Below are 16,013 nucleotides of genomic sequence, written 5' to 3'. Positions count from 1 at the left end.
TGAAGCAGGTGGTAGACAGGGAGAACTTCAGAGATGCTGTCCACACCTGCTCCCACATGAGAAAACCCTCAGCCAGTCAGCAACCCAGTCACTTTGAAGAAATCATTTTCCAAAACACCAATTGGGTAAGAAGACCTCCAGCTCGGAGAGAAATGGATTTGAACCAGGTGGGAAAAATCAAGCAAAGGTATTGACATACAAAAGGGTGCCACTCTCCCAATTCCACCCCGCGAACTCAAGGATGAGGGTGATATTTTGAAAAATATAAAATTTTAATAAAGGCTACATCTCTTAATTACAATAATTATTGTACCAAGTAATTTTCCTTAAATGAACTCTTTATAATGCATAATTTACAGTATAAGTAGAACAAAATGCCATGGCAAAAGTCATTGAGTACAAGACTTGTAATAAAAAGGCATAAAATATATTTGTACATAAACCCCTTTCAAAAAACAAGGGAAAGCTGGAGCCCTCAATATAGGGCGACACACGGCGTGGGCACCGTGCAGGTACAGGTACTGTACTGATTCAAAGTCAAGCTCCAGAGACAGTGGTGAATACTCTCTCCACACAATATATAGACGCGGGTTCAGGGGACAACGGCCGACAGTACGCACAGCTATGAGTCAACGTGAAAACCCCAACGCCAACAGGAAGGCGTCTGCAGGGAGGGTGCTCGGGCCAGTCTTCCCAAAGCTGTTCGCTGCTTTGCAGGGCAGGGGTGAGCTGAGAAGTAGCTTCTAGAATGGCTGGGGTCCAGAAAGTAATCTGTAACAAACGCCAAGGACCAGGACCGCTATTTCCATAAATCACAAGTCGAACCACACGGCTGCAGCAGGCGTCGGCCGTGGGGTGGGGAGCCCCAGAAGTCACAGGATGGACTTCGGCCCCAGGGAGGCTGCGTCCCCCCGCCACGATCATCCCATTGACAGGACCTCAACACCAGGCCTCCAGACCTATATGAAAAAACAGCAGCGCGGGGTGGTGGCGCGGGGGAGCGGAAAATGCACCAATTTCCGCGTGTGCCGGCGGCAGGCCACCCTGGACAGTCCGTCTTCACGCGTAGCTTAATTCTTGGTGACAGAGAACCAGGAAAATCCCTCTCCCACGTCCACACGCGGGAAGCCTGTTCAATAAATACCAGCAGGGACTCCTGTCCAGGTGAGCCAGGGCTGGATTCACAGCCCGGGGGGTCGCCCAGGACACGCGGCAGCCTCTCCGGCAGTCAGCGTCGCCGGCGCAGCGAGCAGTTCCGGCTTTCCTCTCCGCAGCGCGGGCGGAGCCGCGAAGGCCGACCCCGCCCTCCCGAAGGCCCGCGGGACTCGTCTCGCATCTTCACTCTTGCTTCGCAAGGCGGGGTCATGGTCGCCCCGGCAGAGGAGGGCTCAGTCGATCCTCTCCACCTTGCCCAGGATGCGGCCCTCGTACATGGGCAAGACCACCTCGTCGTCCCATACCTCCTCAAACACCGCTCCGCACGCGAACTCGTCGCTCGCCTTTTTGAAGTAATACCTTAAAGGGAAAACCCAACGTGCTCGGTGAAGTTGCACTTTCTACGCGTCTTGAGACGAGTCTGTCAACAAGGGGGGGGCACCAAGGGGTCTCTAGAACGCTGCTGCGTGAGACTGGCAGGGAAATCGCCAGTGCGATCTGCCGTGAGAGCCGCCAGGCTGGGTGAAGGGCAAAGCTAAGCGGGCGGCCTCCGGGCCAGGCCCCTCCTCCCCGCACCCCCCCATAGCTGCCAACAGCGCTGAGGCTGCAGCCTTCAGTCCAGAACTGACGAAGAGAGCTGCTTCTCCCCAGTTTTTTTTTTGGGGGGGGCAAAGCATGCTTGGAATTCACCTGCAGGGGCAGCCTGGGGAGAGGGCCCCTCAAAGAGCCCCCAGACTCAGCCATCTGATCCTGTGAAGCCTGCGGGAGGCCGGTACCTGTGATCCTCCCCACCCACCAGGGCCTGACCAGGCTTGGGCACAGCCAGGGGCTCGGGCACAGCTGGGGAGCAGGACTGGCTGCTTCTGCTGTGACCACCACGGGAGGTGGGCAGCTCCCTGCTTCATGGGGCCACTGAGACCGCCCGCGACTCTCCCCTCCGCCCCGGTCCCCTCGCTCCCCTGCCCCAGGGTCCAACGCCAAAAGCCCCTATCCTGTGTGGATGGAAAGGCCTGGGTCCCACCCCGGCCTTCCTTCCTGAAGCCACTTGACGGCACCGGCGCAGATGACCAGCCCGTCCCAGGAGGGTCACGTCTGGAACGACTGCTGTCCCGCCCGCCCGGCCCACCCGCGCCCCTGCCTGGACACTGTGCCAAGTCCTCTGCCTCCCCCGGCCCCGGCCAGGGAGACCCCGCAAACAGACTAAACTCCCCCCTGAAGGCTGTCACCTTCAGGCAGCAGAGGCCCCAGGGGGAGGGGAACAGCTTCTCAAACAGTAAACGAGTAACCGCGTCTCAGGGGTACGGGGGGGGCCTCTATTTTTATCTTTTCTCCTTAAAAAGCTTTCCCACAGCCCCCTGGCTTAGAGCTAAATGTCTCTGCTCTTCAGTGAAGGCAAGCCAAGTACTCGCCAAGCCGATAAGGCTAGATACGGTGAGACAGCTGGAGGTACTCAAGGGGCTGGGCTGCGGGGGTCAGCACTGGAGACGCCGGTCCTGGGTGGCCCGCCGAGACAGGGCACCGTGGATGGGGGGTGGGGGGAGACAACAGTCTTGTTTCCCTGGAGAGGCTCCGATGCCCCTGGCACCCCAGGCCCACAGCCCTCGGGGTCAGCACGGAGCAGAGCAGGGTGGCTTCCCGGCCTCTCTGAGCAGAGGCTCGTGGTGACCGTGTCCATAATTGCAACCTCCTCCAGGAGCCCTGACCCCGAGACTTCAAAGGCGTAGCCCTTGGCTTCTCACCACTGCGACCCGCTTCAGGCCCTGCTTCCCGGGCATCTGGCCTCTGAGGGCGGCTCCCCTCCGGGCCCTGCCCTGCAGCCCGCGCCCTGGCCTGTCCTCGCTGGGATTTGGGGGTGGGGGGCAGGCAAGGTGAGTGCGGCAGCACAGGGGCTGAGAAGACCAGGGGCCAGGGGTCCAGCTCCGGCCCGGACGGGCGGCAGGGAGGGCCCCTCGCCACAGCCTGATCCAATCTGCAAGGAATGTGCATGCAGAGTCCACGCGTCAGAGGGCTGGGGCTTCAAAGCCCGGCTCGATGAGCGTGCCTCGGGACAGACAGGATCCGGGCCAGATGTGGCCGGAGTGCCCAAGCGGGGGCTGCCCTGCTCCGTGCTCTGGGCCCCCCAGAAGGTCACCTGCGGTCCCACGCAAGGGCCAGCCACGCCAAAGCTGAGATCCGGATGGGTCCCTGGAGGGGCACCTGTGCCGCTATCCTCGCCTGGATCTGTGCAAGATAAGCCAAACCCATTCTCCCTTCTGCTCATCTCCAGAACCGTCTCTGCCCAGGTGTGAACCGGGAGGACCCCAGCCCAGCCCAAAGCCTGTGGCCCGTCACTGGCATGGCCCTGGCCCTGAGCCCTACTCCCTTCCCTGCAAACCAAGTCATTCTGGGCTGCAGAGGGCCTGCTCTGAAGGGCGGGGGTCTCAGGCCCTGGAGGTGGGCTCACCGGGTCGAGAGATGGTGTGCACCCAGCAGGTCACTTGCTAAGGGATGCTAAAGTTCTCACACTCCCTTCCTCGCTCGGGGGGGCACTGAGGTGGTAGCTTCTGTGCCCGAGCTGGGCTCCTCTCTGACCCGTGCCCCCCACTCCTCGTCCCGGCCCTGCACACGGCACTCGGGACACAGCGGGACACAACCTGTGTACTCCTCTGGGATGGAGGCAGCTGACAAGGCCAGCTAGGACTCTGGATGAACCAGATGAGGCGAGAGAAAAGTGACCTCCTTGGACGCCTGGAGCTGGCACACCAGGGCGGGGTCTGCACCGTGCAGGCGGGGCGAGGCCTGGGGGGACGGTGGGGCATCTTCCCCAGGTCCCGGCAGGAAGAGTGGGCAGCCCCGTGCCCCCACGCCCACCCACAGGTCCTGCCCTCTGTCCGCTTCAGGCCACCCTGCCTCACACTACCCGGGACCCAGAGCTGAGGGGGCACAATGCCACCCGTCACAGGTGGCGGTTTCCACCGGCCTTCCATGTGGACGGCTCTCCCGGACCTGCCTGAGGGCCGCCTTTCAGCCTCCTCATCCGTCTGTCCAACTCCTCTGCTCTCCCCATGATCTCCCTTTCAGGCTCCTGCCCGGCTCTCCTGACAAAGCCAGCTGTCCCCTGGCTCCTGAGTCCCCTTCTCCTGCTAGAGAAAGCCCGTCCCGGCCCTGTGCTATCTCTGGGAGGGGCAGGGGTGGGGGAGTCGGAGGAAAGGAGACAGAGCAAAGCCCCAGGCAGCCTGCCCACCTGGCCCCTGCAGGTCTGGGGGCCGAGAGGCGACCCTGGCTCTTGGTTCTGAGCAAACAGGCTCTGGAGCAGAGGAAAGCCCCAGGACGCTCACCGGTAGTTTCCCTTTTTGCTGAGCTGCTCCTTAAAGTGGCCCAAGGTCAGGCTCTGGGCCTTCAGCATCCGCCGGTAGGGGATCTCCTCCCCGCAGAAGAAGTAAGTGACCACCAGCTCGCTGGCCTGGAGCGCATGCATCCCTGCCAGCTTCTTGGGCTCCTTGTGGCTGAAAACGAGATGGAAAAGCCACAAGTCCAGCATCTGAAAGCGGTCAGAGCGCACGCACACACCCAGAAGGTCTGCAAACGGTGTCTTCAGAGGTGAGGCTGCAGCTTGTGTGTGCCGAGGGCACTGGGCAGGGGCCCTGCGTCGGGGGAGCCACCGCTGCTGGACACACGGTCCTCCCCCGGTCATCGGTGCAGGGCACACAGATGTGTGTGTGCCGCCCAATGCGAGGACAGAGCAATGTCCATTGGGGGGCACCCACAGGGAACTTGCCCCAAAAGATAGGAACCCTCCCAGAGTGACCAGGACACCACACTTGCCCCAGTCAGGGTCTGTGGTTTCTGCCTCTACCCAGGGATAGTGTGAACTTGGAATGCCAGGGCCCGTGGTGGGGGTGTGTGGGGATCAGCCCTCAGTCACTGCAACTTCTGAGTTTTTGCAGAATGGCTAAAAAAAAAAAAAAAAGGCAATAGGCCCAGACAGCCGGTCAACTTAAGGTCAACCAATTAAAACATTGTAGACGTTTTTTTCCTCTCTTTGAACACTACTCATGACGGAGCAACTAAGAAAGGACAGGTGAATGATTTCAACCACTTTAGATCTCAGCAGCTGACCACTTTTTTCACACCCCATCATGGAACGAAACGAAGCCTGGCTTTCCTGTCCAGTCACAGGAGTGTAACTCGACAACAGGAACCGGGGCACCGGCTGGGAGATGCTTTTCCCACCACCCCCCAACCTTGGCCCCCGCAAGACAGCAAGGATGGGCCCTTTGTCTGTCTCTGCAACCAGGGAGAAGGGCCTTCCTGCTCAGTTCCACACAGACGTTTTCAACCCGCTAGCCTTCCAGGTGAACAGGAACAACTTTTCCATCTGCGTTTGGGTTTCTCTAACCAGAGGCTAAAGGCTTTGCTCTCAGCTCGTGGCCTTGAGCCAAGCACCGCTTCACGAAGGAACACCTGTGTGTTACTACAAGTCACCACGCACTCCTCTGCATGAACAGGGCTTTTCCAGACTCTGATCTATGGCACCGTCTGGGTTTACTGTTCCTTGTCTTGGATGTTAAAATCAAGATGGTTTTATAGCCTAAAAAAGTTTTCAAAAATTGCAATGCCTGACATGAATACCCAGAAAACACAAAGCCTCTGGGTGGACCTCAGTGTCACCAGGCCAAGACACTCACTCTTCTGAAGCTGGGCTCGGGCTGGAGAAGGATGTGGTGCCTGGTATCCCGGGGCCTGGGTGGGTCCTGTCCCTCTGCTGACCGGCCGCACAGCACCTGAGGACGGGAAAGGTTGAGAGGGAAGCCCCATCCCTGGGGCCAAGGGAAAACAGAGAACCAGCCTCCCCGGCCTCCGACTTCCCCCGGGGGGGAGCCCCACCCCGGCCTTGTGTGGACAGGAGCTCCCAGGGGCTGGCCCAGCCATGCTGAGCCCTGGGCCCCTGCGACTGCACACTGCCCGCTCAGGCCGAGGGGTGCAGGCACTGGGTCCCCAGCAGGTCACGGTGCCTTGAAGCTCATCTCACAGCCCCAGCCGACTGGGACATTCCTCGGGTAATGGGATTTGCAAGGAATTTCAGAGATTCCTTCTGTTCCTTGCAGGCACGACTGGCCAGATCCCAGCAAGCCCGTCAGAGCGGCTGGACCTCAAGGCAGTGGTCCTCCGGCCTGCCCCACCCCTGACCGCTGTGGCTGGTCTACTCACCGCTGCTTCGGGGGTTTGGACACTTCGGCCAGCCGGCGGCATGCCTCCTCCAGCTGGGCCAGGGTGTTAGGCGGGGTCAGGGGAGGCACCGTGGAGTCCTGGGTGCATGCCGGGTGGGCCCGGGGGACAGCGCGGGGGTGCCCAGTGCTGCCCCCCCACAGGTGGTGGCGGCCGGCCCGCTCGGCTGGGGATGTGCGGGCTGACTCCGTGGGGTAGACCCGCTTGGTGCTCTGGGCGCTGGAGGAGGAAGGTGGAGAGGGTAAGAAATGGGGCTAGAAAAACTGGAAAATGTGACTCCAGCAGCGAGCTCTTCATCCTGCCTCCGGAGAGCAAAAAAAAAAAAACAAAACAGCTGGGCCATACCACCACCCCGCGTTGCCAGGATGCGGCACTTCTGCGGTCTCAGCGCAGCTGCTCGCGCTGGGAGGGCAGCGCCCACTGCCCTTTGGCTCTGGCTGCGCGGACAGTCCACCCCCACGCCCCGGGCCGTGCCACGCCGCAGCTCACCTGTGGGGCTTGGGCTTGCCCGGCCGCTCGCTCTCCAGCACCCACTGCCACACGACCTGCGCCCTGTCTCCTTCCTCCCCAGGCGGCTGCAGGGACCCCATTCCACCGGGGGCCCCGGCTTCCCTGGCCAGTGCCGTGCTTCGTCTTGGGGGGGCACCGCCCCGGCTGCCAGTGGGAACAGAGAAGCGTGTCCATCTCAGCAACCCCGACCGCCTCCGCCACCCCGCCCCTCCCTGCCACCAAGTCCCGCTGCCCCACCCTCGCACAGGGTCACTCACCCAAGCTGGGCAGCCCCAGGGGGCTCAGGGACCCCGGGGTGGCTCTTGCACTTGGCGCAGCAGGAGTAGTCGGCGCCCCCGGGGACTGGGCAGGGGCAGCGCGCCCGCGGGGCGGCCTCGGCCTCCGCTTCATCCCGGGTCCGGGGGCCGGCGTGGTGGTGGATGTAGTGGTGGTGGACGTGCTTCGTGGCCTGCCTGCTCACGAAGCCCCTGGCCCCGAGGAGGGAGCAGCTGGCTGGGACGGCCGCGGGGGGCAGGGGGCCCCCAGGCGGGGGCAGCGCACGGTGTGACTGGAGGTGGTGGCGGTGGTGGTGGTCAGGGGAGCGCGCACGGGGGCTGTAGCGGCCCACACCCGGGGACTGGCAGCCGGGGGTCTTGAGGACCCTGGACAGGTGGTCGTCCAGGATGGTCTGCGGGTCCTCCTCGTAGCTGCTGGATGGCAGGAGGCAAAGCGGGTGTGGCGCAGGCCCTGCCTCTCGTGAGCCCGGTGCCAGCTCCACACTCTCCTTCTCCTCGTCCTGGAAGGGAAGGCAGCGTTGGTTGGGGGTCGCCCGGGTAAGCAGGAGCCCCTTCCCCCGCTAATCTGGGGCGGGGGGTCAGCGCGGCCCCCACCTCTTGGATCTGCTGCAGCCGTTCCTCCAGGCTGTGCCGCGTCTCCAGCTCCAGCTTCAGCTTCTCCAGCCGGGCGATGAGCTCAGCCGCGAAGGCGGCAGGCTCCACGGGGGTCATCTCCTTGGGTAGCCGGTGGGTTCTCTGCGGGGCGCAGGGAGGAGACGCGATCAGGGGGCTGCCCGGGCTGGGGAACCGGCGTCGGGATGCGGCCAGGTCCACGGCTGGGCGGAAACTGGGCAGCGCGGGGCCCGGGTGGCATGGCCGCTTTATGTGCCGGCGCCGCGGCCTCATGGAGAGCCATGGTCCCCGGCCGTGCGCCATGGGCACAAGCAGTTGGTCGCACTCCGAGAAGCCGCGTGCGCTCCCTCTGTAGTACAACCAGCCCATCAGTCGCTACTCTGAAGTTGAAAATCTTCAAAGACTGTTGTCAAACATCAAAAAAAAAAAAAAAGGGCAGCTCTCTGCAATGGGGAGGGGAGAGCGCAACTCAAGGAATAAAAAGTATGAGTCTAAACAGAAAGGGAGTTGGGAATGTGAAAAAATAAGATTGGAAGAGAGGTAGGGGGGAGCAAAAGGAAAAAAAAAAAGGAGTCACAGGGCCCAGATCAGAGGCAGTGGTAATTTCTTCCCTGGCCACACACTGTGCACCTTTGAGGTGGTGTTGTCTAACACTGCACCGACCCCCCTCGTTCTGGCCCACCCCTCCTCCCATCTCTTTGTACAGAAAATGAAGAAAGCTGCTGCGGGCTAGTAGCAGAACACTGCTGAGCTTGGCTGCCTGAAGCTGATCTATCAAGGGAGAAGGGAACATCTCCAAGTCAAGTGCGGAATATAAAAAGGCACCAGACCACTGTCAAGAGCAGCCAACAGAGAACCCCCGCCACCGGCCCTCTGTCCCCTCCTGTCGTCCTAAGCCCCCCACCCCGACCCCTGGTCCTTCTGCCTCCTCCCCTCACTTCCCTCCTGCTTTGGCCCTTTTCTTGGGTGGGGGGTGGGCAACAGAAAGCCAACCTGCAAAGGCCAGCATCTCCCCTCTTCAGCAATGAACTGAGCCTCACCACGGCAACCGCAGAGCCACAGGACTCCGGGAGGGGAGGGCCCATCTGGAGATGGCTGCCATCTCACCCAGGTTGAATCCATGCAGCACCACCCTCCCCAACCCCCAGTAAAGTGCTGCCTCCTGGAGAAGGCTGGTTTGCACTCCCCAGAACAAAAATCATGTAATTTACAAGCCTGGGCGACAGAACTTTTCTTAAATGCACAAAACTCCCCCTAGCACCCTGGCTCCACCAAATCAAAATATATACGTCTCATCGATACTGTTGTATTGGGGTGAGGAGACGGTGATTGAGAAGGGGGGCTCTAGAGATCCCCAGAAAAGCCATCTTCATCGGCTATTTTCACAAATTTGAGTGCCCTGGACTGTTCCAGGAGCTTCGAAGAGAAGTTGCAACAGTCTACACACTAATGCAACATGGGACCAGCAATTCGACGAGCTGATTTTCTATATGCGACATAACCAGTGGGCCAGCTGGGTTCTCTGTGGCTGGCAGGAAGGACTCGGAAACAGATGCTGCTCTGAGCTGCGCACTCTCTTCCCTTCCCCAGGGAGCAGTTAGACAGGGCAGGGTGGCCCCCCTGCGTGCAGGGGCTGGGGGCTGGCTGCCCTCCAGGACCTGGAAATCATCAGGGAGGTCCCTGAAAAGCCCTCCACACCCCGCTGGCCTCTCGTCTCAAGCACAAAAAGAAGCACTCATGGATCCTCAAACACTGACTGCAGATTCAACAGGCAGGCACTAGGCCATGTTCTGGGGCTGGAAACAGGAGGGACTACTGATCTCCAGGGCTTTGGAGCAGAAATGGCCGAGTACAAAGAGGAACACTGAAGTGACAGAGCCAGGCGGGCAACACGAGGAGAGGGCCCGGGGATGGAACTGGCCCCTGCAGGAGGCAGACTCCGCCAGCCTCCTGGTTCAGTCAACAAGAGCTCAGGGAGACCTACGATGCGCCCAGCGCGGGTCTGGTCTCTGTGGAGAAGGAGCTAACAGAGCCGCCCAACGCAAAGCGTACATCACCTTCCACCCTTTGGGGCCTGGTTTCTGGGAAGGAACCCCTTGGTTTCTTTGTCTTAGAGAACTCTTTCTTTGTTGAGGAAATGGAGAGGGTCGCATAGGTCATCGTGAGGTCCTCTGCGCTGGGTTACACCCCGATGAACCCCGTCACACCTCTCAGGTGGGCCTTCCCTTCCTCCAGCTCCCGGAGCTGACCCGCTTGGAGACTGCACTCCCAGGCCCCGCCTCCACGATACTGCCCCACGAGGCCCCGCCCCCCGCAGAACCACCCCCCCTCCCCCCAACGCGCAGGCGCACTCACTGAGTGCCCCATCCCCAGGCCCTGGCAGACCCCCACCCCCAACGAGGCCCCGCCCCCGGCAGACCCCACCCCCGCCGCGCAGGTGCACTCACCGGGCCCCGCCCCATGAGCCCCTGGCAGACCCCACCCTCGCGAGGCCCCACCCCCAGCAGACGCCCCCTCCCTCACCACGCAGGTGCACTCACGGGGGCACCCCTGCCCCATGAGCCCCCTAGCAGACCCCCCGAGGCCCCGCCCCCAGCAGGCTCCCCTCCCCCACCGCGCAGGCGCACTCACCGGGAAGTGAGGTAGGGACACTTGACCGTTGGCCTTCACGCTCCGGTGCATCTCTCTTTGCAGCTGCTTCTTACTCCCCACGCGGTAGGGAGGGACGCCATCTCTAAGGGAGACGAAGGACAGGACCCACCGGCTCACGAGGACGCCTCAGCACACGCGCCCTCCGGAGCTCCCACGGAGGACAGACGCCCCGCCCGCCCCGTCCCTGGGCGCCATTGTGGACCCTGAGGGGACGTCAAGCCGAGACCCAGGCGCCCTGCCCCTCAGGCCTCTCTGGAAGCGGCTCCAGCTCAGGGAAGAAGCGCCAGCTTGGAAAGAGCTCCCGTCTGTGCTCTGGTCCTAGGACTGGGCCCACGCGGAGGGAGGGTCCCCCAGCAGGACACTGAGACCCTTTGCTCCTCCAGTGGTCTGCTACCACCGCAGTGCATTATCCGGAATCAGGGGGCCAGGGCCGTAAAGTACACCAGGCGGTGCTGAAAGGACGGGACCAGGCCCACAGAAGACTAAGCCGGGCTGGTGCAGGGCTGCAGAATTCTCTCAAGTCAACCTCGGGTTGTTTCCGAAAGTCTCCCTCCCATCAGTCACCAGCAGGCGTCCTTAGCCTCCTCCCTTCCCTCAGCTCCAAATCCCACTGCCCCCAACCATCGGACTCAGATCCACGACCAAGGTGGGCGTAAAAGAGAAAGCCCCTGCTTCCGGGTGTTCTGCGTGATTCATCCAAATTAAGTGAGCACCTACTATGTGCGAGCACTTATTCTAGGCTCCAGGCAAGACAGCAGTGAAGGGAGGGGATAAAATATGCAGATGACTCCCTGATAAAGCTTGTGTTCTAATGGAGTGGAATACATAGCAAGTGAAACATAAAAAGCAAAATGTATGGTAAGTTCAGTGGTAAACAATCTGCCTGCAATGCAGGAGATACAGGTTCGATCCCTGGGTCAGGAAGATCCCTTGGAGGAGAAAATGGCAACCCACTCCAGCATTCTTGCCTGGGAAATCCCATGGACAGAAGAGCCTGGCGGGCGTGCCATCCATGGAGCTGCGAAAGAGTCAGAAATGACTTGGCAACTAAACAACAACACGGTAAGTGAGAAGGTGGTAAGTACTATGATGAAACGCACCGTGGAAATGGGAAGCAAGGACAGCTGGAGGGGTGGAGCTGCAGTTTTAAATGGAGGGGGGGTTGTCAAGTCCTCGCCACAAAGGTGATTTCTGAGCAAAGATAGGGAGGCAGTAGAGGCCCTTATATTATGATTATATTTTTATTTTTTAAAATTGAAGTAGAGTTGATTTACAATGTTGTGTTTATTTTTAATTTCTGGCCTCACCCTGTGGCATGGAGGAATCCCAGTTCCCTGACCAGGGAATGAACCCACACCCCTGGCACTGGAAGGCAGAGTCTTAACCACTGGACCTCCAGGGGAAGTCCCCATCATTATATCTTTTGGAAAGCAAATGGAAGAGGTTTAAAAACAGCACCACCACATCCTCCTCCACTCCGCCCAGTCTTCACTGAGAGCAGGACCTGGAGTTGCGAAGACGTTTTTAAAAGACTTTTGTTCTTGGAAGCTGTTGGATGGTCAAGGTGTGATTATATCCCCAATGCTCTTCCTTTCGGAAGCCACTTATTTACAAAAGCCTCGGGGTTCAGACGTTTGCATACTGAATCATCCTTCGAGGCAGCAAATGTTGGAATGAGCTGCTTGGCTATTTCCCTTTCCTTGGCATTTTCTTCGTCATCAGGCCCCTGGCTTGTCAGTGGTGGGGGAGCATCAGTTGTGTCTAAGAAAGCTAACAGGTCTCCTTGTATATATACTGTGGTATAACTCTGTGTGGCCCCAAGGACTGTAACCCGCCAGCTCTTCTGTCCATGGGATTTTCCAGGCAAGAATACTGGAGTGGTTGCCATTTCCTCCTCCAGGGGATCTTCCTGACCCAGGGATCCAACCCGCATCTCTTGTGTCTCCTGCATTGCGGGCAGGTTCTTCACCACTAGCGCCCCCTGGGAAGCCCGGGTGGTTACCCTGCCCCCACCTAAAATCACCTGTGGGGTGGGGGTCATAGTGGGGACCCACAGCTTGGGTCTCATGCTTGTCTGACCAACTCCTGCTGCCCCAGGACTACAAATAAGGTCCACATCCTGCCAGCAACTCTCTTGGACACGCCAGGATCTCCCTGTGAGGCACATAGGGGCCCCACCCGCCCCTCCAAGGCTCTGACCTTGAGCGCCCTCTGGCAGCCTCCGCCCCTCACCCCTTGCCTCCCAAGATGAAAGCAGTGCTAAGGCTTCCATAGAAGAGGAGACAGAAAGGTGAACTGGGGAGGCAGTTGAGAAAGGGAGGTGGGGGAGCACGTCACGGGCCACTTGAAGGCAGAGGAACGAGTGAGTTCTGGAAACACCCCTGCGACCAGCACCCAGCAGCCCCCTGCACCCAGGGAAGGTGGAGGGTCTGGCTGCCGGCGCAAAAACCTGTGGCCAGCGCAGAAAAGGGAGCTTCTAACCCATCTCAGAGGCTTACCAGGCGCCTTCAGGGAAATGTGGCTTTAATCCACCCCCCTGCTCCCCACAGCCAAGAATCTTCTTCCAAAACAGCCCCTCATTCCAGAAGGGGCCTCTCTTCTTTTCATCCAGGCTCTATAAGAGTCTGTGATCAGTTTCCTGGCTTCTCAGGACTGTGAGCTGATGTGCGCCCAAGTCTTGGTCCCTGAACAGTCTCCTTTAATTATAAACATTTTAGCTAACGAGCCTGCTGCCGGGCCCAGCTGTTTCTGGGGAGCACGGTTTTGAAGTGTGGACTCCACTTAGCTGCCATTTAAGCCGAGCCAATTAGCTTAGCCTTTTGACTGGGCCGTGCCGGCCTAACCTGAATGTCGCTTTCCGGGAGCTTTGAAATAGCAGGCTCACGTGCACACGTGTCCACTTGCATTTCCGTTTGGCCACCACCCTGAGGGCGGCCTCTGATCACAGCCAACATCAAAGGGCTGGTTTGTAAGATAAGGCACTATGTGAAGTTCACTCCGACGCTTTCCCCGGGGACCAGAATAAACCCATAAATAAGATAAAAGGAAATAAAAATAAATAAAATGACCTGGACCACCCTCTGCAAGAAACGCATCTCGGGCTGATTTTGTGACGCCCTGAGCAGACACTGACTTCAGAAGCAGCTCTGTGCAGAGAGAGAAGTCAGGGTGCCACCTCCACGCTGGCCTCCCGACTTTCACTTCCTAACAGAGAGGCCACACTTGGGCGGCAGGAACCTGCTGCTCCTGGTGTATCCAGCCCACCACCCCCACAATCCTTCTGCCCAAGGACTGGGCTTGAGCACTTTGGCTGGGAGTCTAACTTTCAAAAAAAAGAAAAAGTTTAAAAAAAGTCATTTCTTCTGAGAATGTAGGTTTTGGAACAACAGGCTCATAAAATGGCCTTCTCAGAGGCCTGTGTGAAGACTCAAATCCCCAGCCATCTTTAATGGGACTTTCTGCTTAGCGGGGAACCAGCAGTGGGCAGCAGGCCCTGGCCTTCTGGCCCCCGAGGCTCCCTGAATACCCTCAGGGCAAGGCCGCCCAGCCCAGCTTCTCCCCAGCCTCAGGCAGAGGTCCCCAGGCTTCACTGGTTCTGTGGCAAATGAGACCAAGGCTTCCCCAGGCTTGCGTCTAATGAACTCCAGCCTTCTGGAGTCTATTGAAGGCGGCCCGTGACCCCTGTCCCCCCCACCCAAGCTGCGCCCCTCCCCAGCCCCCAGCAGGGCAGCCAACCCCTTGCTGGCTATTGTGCCCTGGAGAAGCAGCCAGGGCCCTTTTCATGCTTTATGGGGGTCCTATTCACTCGTGCGAGGAGATTTCAAAGGGGCCTGCTGCCTCTCACCCCTGAGCTTCCCTGAGTGGACAATGGGCTGAAAGCGCCTCAGCTCAGCTTTTCATCCCCCGCGCTCCGCACCGTGCCGGCCGCAACCGGCTGAGCTGAAGAGGGTCGAATCCCAGCCGGGGATCCGCCTGGCGCCGGGCCAGCAGCCAGAAAGTGCCTCGCCCAGCGGGCTTTCCGTGTCTGCCAAGGCGATGGGCCCGGGACCCCTAGGATCTCCAAGCCCAGTCCCGCCTGTCAGAGCAGCTCTCGTCCTGAGACCCTTTGTCCACCCCTGCGTAAGCAGCGGGAGGCGGCCCCACGCTGATGGGAACTGTGGGCCCAGGGGCATCAGCATGTGCAACTGGGGACGGATGGCTGCATCCAGCGAGCTGCCCTCGAGGCTGGGTGGCCAGAGCCACGCACTCCCCCATGCCCCCGGCACTGACCTTAGGAAGGCAGGCTCCAGGGCGTGGGCCTCAGGGCCCCAGGCCCCCCCCCACCCCCAGCCTTGGTGTCCTGGTTTACTCATCCCCATTCAAGGGGGCCATGCCGAGGCAGGAGCAGACCCCGCCCTGAGGTCCTGCCCGCCTGGGACCCAGGGTACCCACTGTGAGCACCCAGAGAGCAGCTGCTGCGCGAGGGGTCCGCCTCAGCCTCCCCCCAACCCGGACCTTCCTGGCCCACATGCTGACCCAGGACAGCTGTCTTCTTCCTGCGCTCTGGGCGCCTTAAGTACAGGGCGCTTTAGCTAAAGGTGGGGGAGGGTAAGGGCTTTGAAGTCACCTCTGAGGATGCCTTCTTCCCGGGCAGGGTCTAAAGAATAGGGGGAGGGCAGAGGGGGCAGGGGAGGAGTAGACCTTCCCCCCTACCCCAACCCCAAGTCATTAGGGCTTCCCTGGCGGCTCTGCCAGCGCAGAAGACCTGGGATCGATCCCTGGGTCGGGAAGATCCTCTGGAGAATGGAACAGGGACCCACTCCAGTATTCCTGCCTGGAGAAGTCCACAGAGGAGCCTGGTGGGCTACAGTCCACAGGGTTGCAAAGTGTCAGACATGACCGAGCAACTAACGCTTCACTAAGTCGTTAAAAAAGAAAGCTGTGTGGTCACTAATAAATAGAGGCTCAGGGTAGCTCAAAGATCTCCTTGTCAACTGGCCCTATTACTGCGGTTGTTCACGGGGGGAGCGGGAGCAGGCTGAGAGCAGGGGCCTGTGGGCTGGACCTCAGTTCTGTCTCTGACGGGAGCAGCTACAGGAGCACCAGGCCTTCCTGCCCCATCTGAGAGCCATGAGCGGCGGCCAGTTTTTCTGATTGGGTCTTGTGAGGCTCAGCCAGGTATGGGGACTACACCCAAGTTACCTCATCCCAAACCCAGAATAACACCTCGGTGATGCAGAGCAGGAGGCAAGCCAAAAATAATCTCTAAGAAAACTAAATAGAAGCCTCACAGTCTTAAGTCAACTATGTTTAGCTTAGGAGATTCACTCAATACCCTCATTCAGACCCAACTTACACTCCTGTTTTACACGTAACACTGACTCCCATGCAATCCACACTCTAGTTAAGAACCAGAGGAAAAGTGGTGCTAGAAACGAGCACACAAGCAGAGAAGGACAGCAGCAGCGTGGCCGAGAGGAAAGAGAAGTGTTTTCGGGGCGGGGGAGGCACCAGTGCCTCTAGGGGCAGAAAGTGTGAAAGTGGAAACGTCAGTCTCCTGGTCGTATCTGACTCTGTGACCCCCATGGACTACAGCCCGCCAGGCTTCTCTGTCCATGCGAG

The 16,013-nt window shown here is 59.7% G+C and overlaps 1 protein-coding gene across 5 annotated transcripts in view; it reads right to left on the bottom strand.

Annotated features, from left to right (window-relative positions):
- Positions 1-253: 253 nt before the first annotated feature.
- The window catches only part of AXIN2 (axin 2), a 20,997-nt gene continuing 5,237 nt past the window's right edge, over positions 254-16,013 (bottom strand). For 4 of the 5 annotated variants that reach the window (XM_025279341.3, XM_045164729.1, XM_045164727.1 and 1 more), the window contains exons 3-10: positions 10,392-10,494; positions 7,743-7,883; positions 7,131-7,648; positions 6,853-7,017; positions 6,346-6,582; positions 5,823-5,918; positions 4,473-4,640; positions 254-1,515 (exon numbers count right to left, since the gene is read on the bottom strand). In XM_025279341.3, coding sequence (XP_025135126.1) covers positions 1,389-1,515; positions 4,473-4,640; positions 5,823-5,918; positions 6,346-6,582; positions 6,853-7,017; positions 7,131-7,648; positions 7,743-7,883; positions 10,392-10,494 — 1,555 coding nt within the window. In that variant the 3' untranslated portion in view covers positions 254-1,388. Of the gene's footprint in view, positions 1,516-3,286; positions 3,376-4,472; positions 4,641-5,822; positions 5,919-6,345; positions 6,583-6,852; positions 7,018-7,130; positions 7,649-7,742; positions 7,884-10,391; positions 10,495-16,013 lie in introns of all 5 variants that reach the window. The other variant, XR_006640736.1, reaches the window with a different exon arrangement.

Source organism: Bubalus bubalis, chromosome 3 (assembly GCF_019923935.1).
Source record: "Bubalus bubalis isolate 160015118507 breed Murrah chromosome 3, NDDB_SH_1, whole genome shotgun sequence".
In the NCBI taxonomy this organism is placed as follows: domain Eukaryota; kingdom Metazoa; phylum Chordata; class Mammalia; order Artiodactyla; family Bovidae; genus Bubalus; species Bubalus bubalis.
The sequence above is the reverse complement of the archived record's forward strand: the minus strand, read 5'-3'. Positions and strand labels throughout refer to the sequence as shown.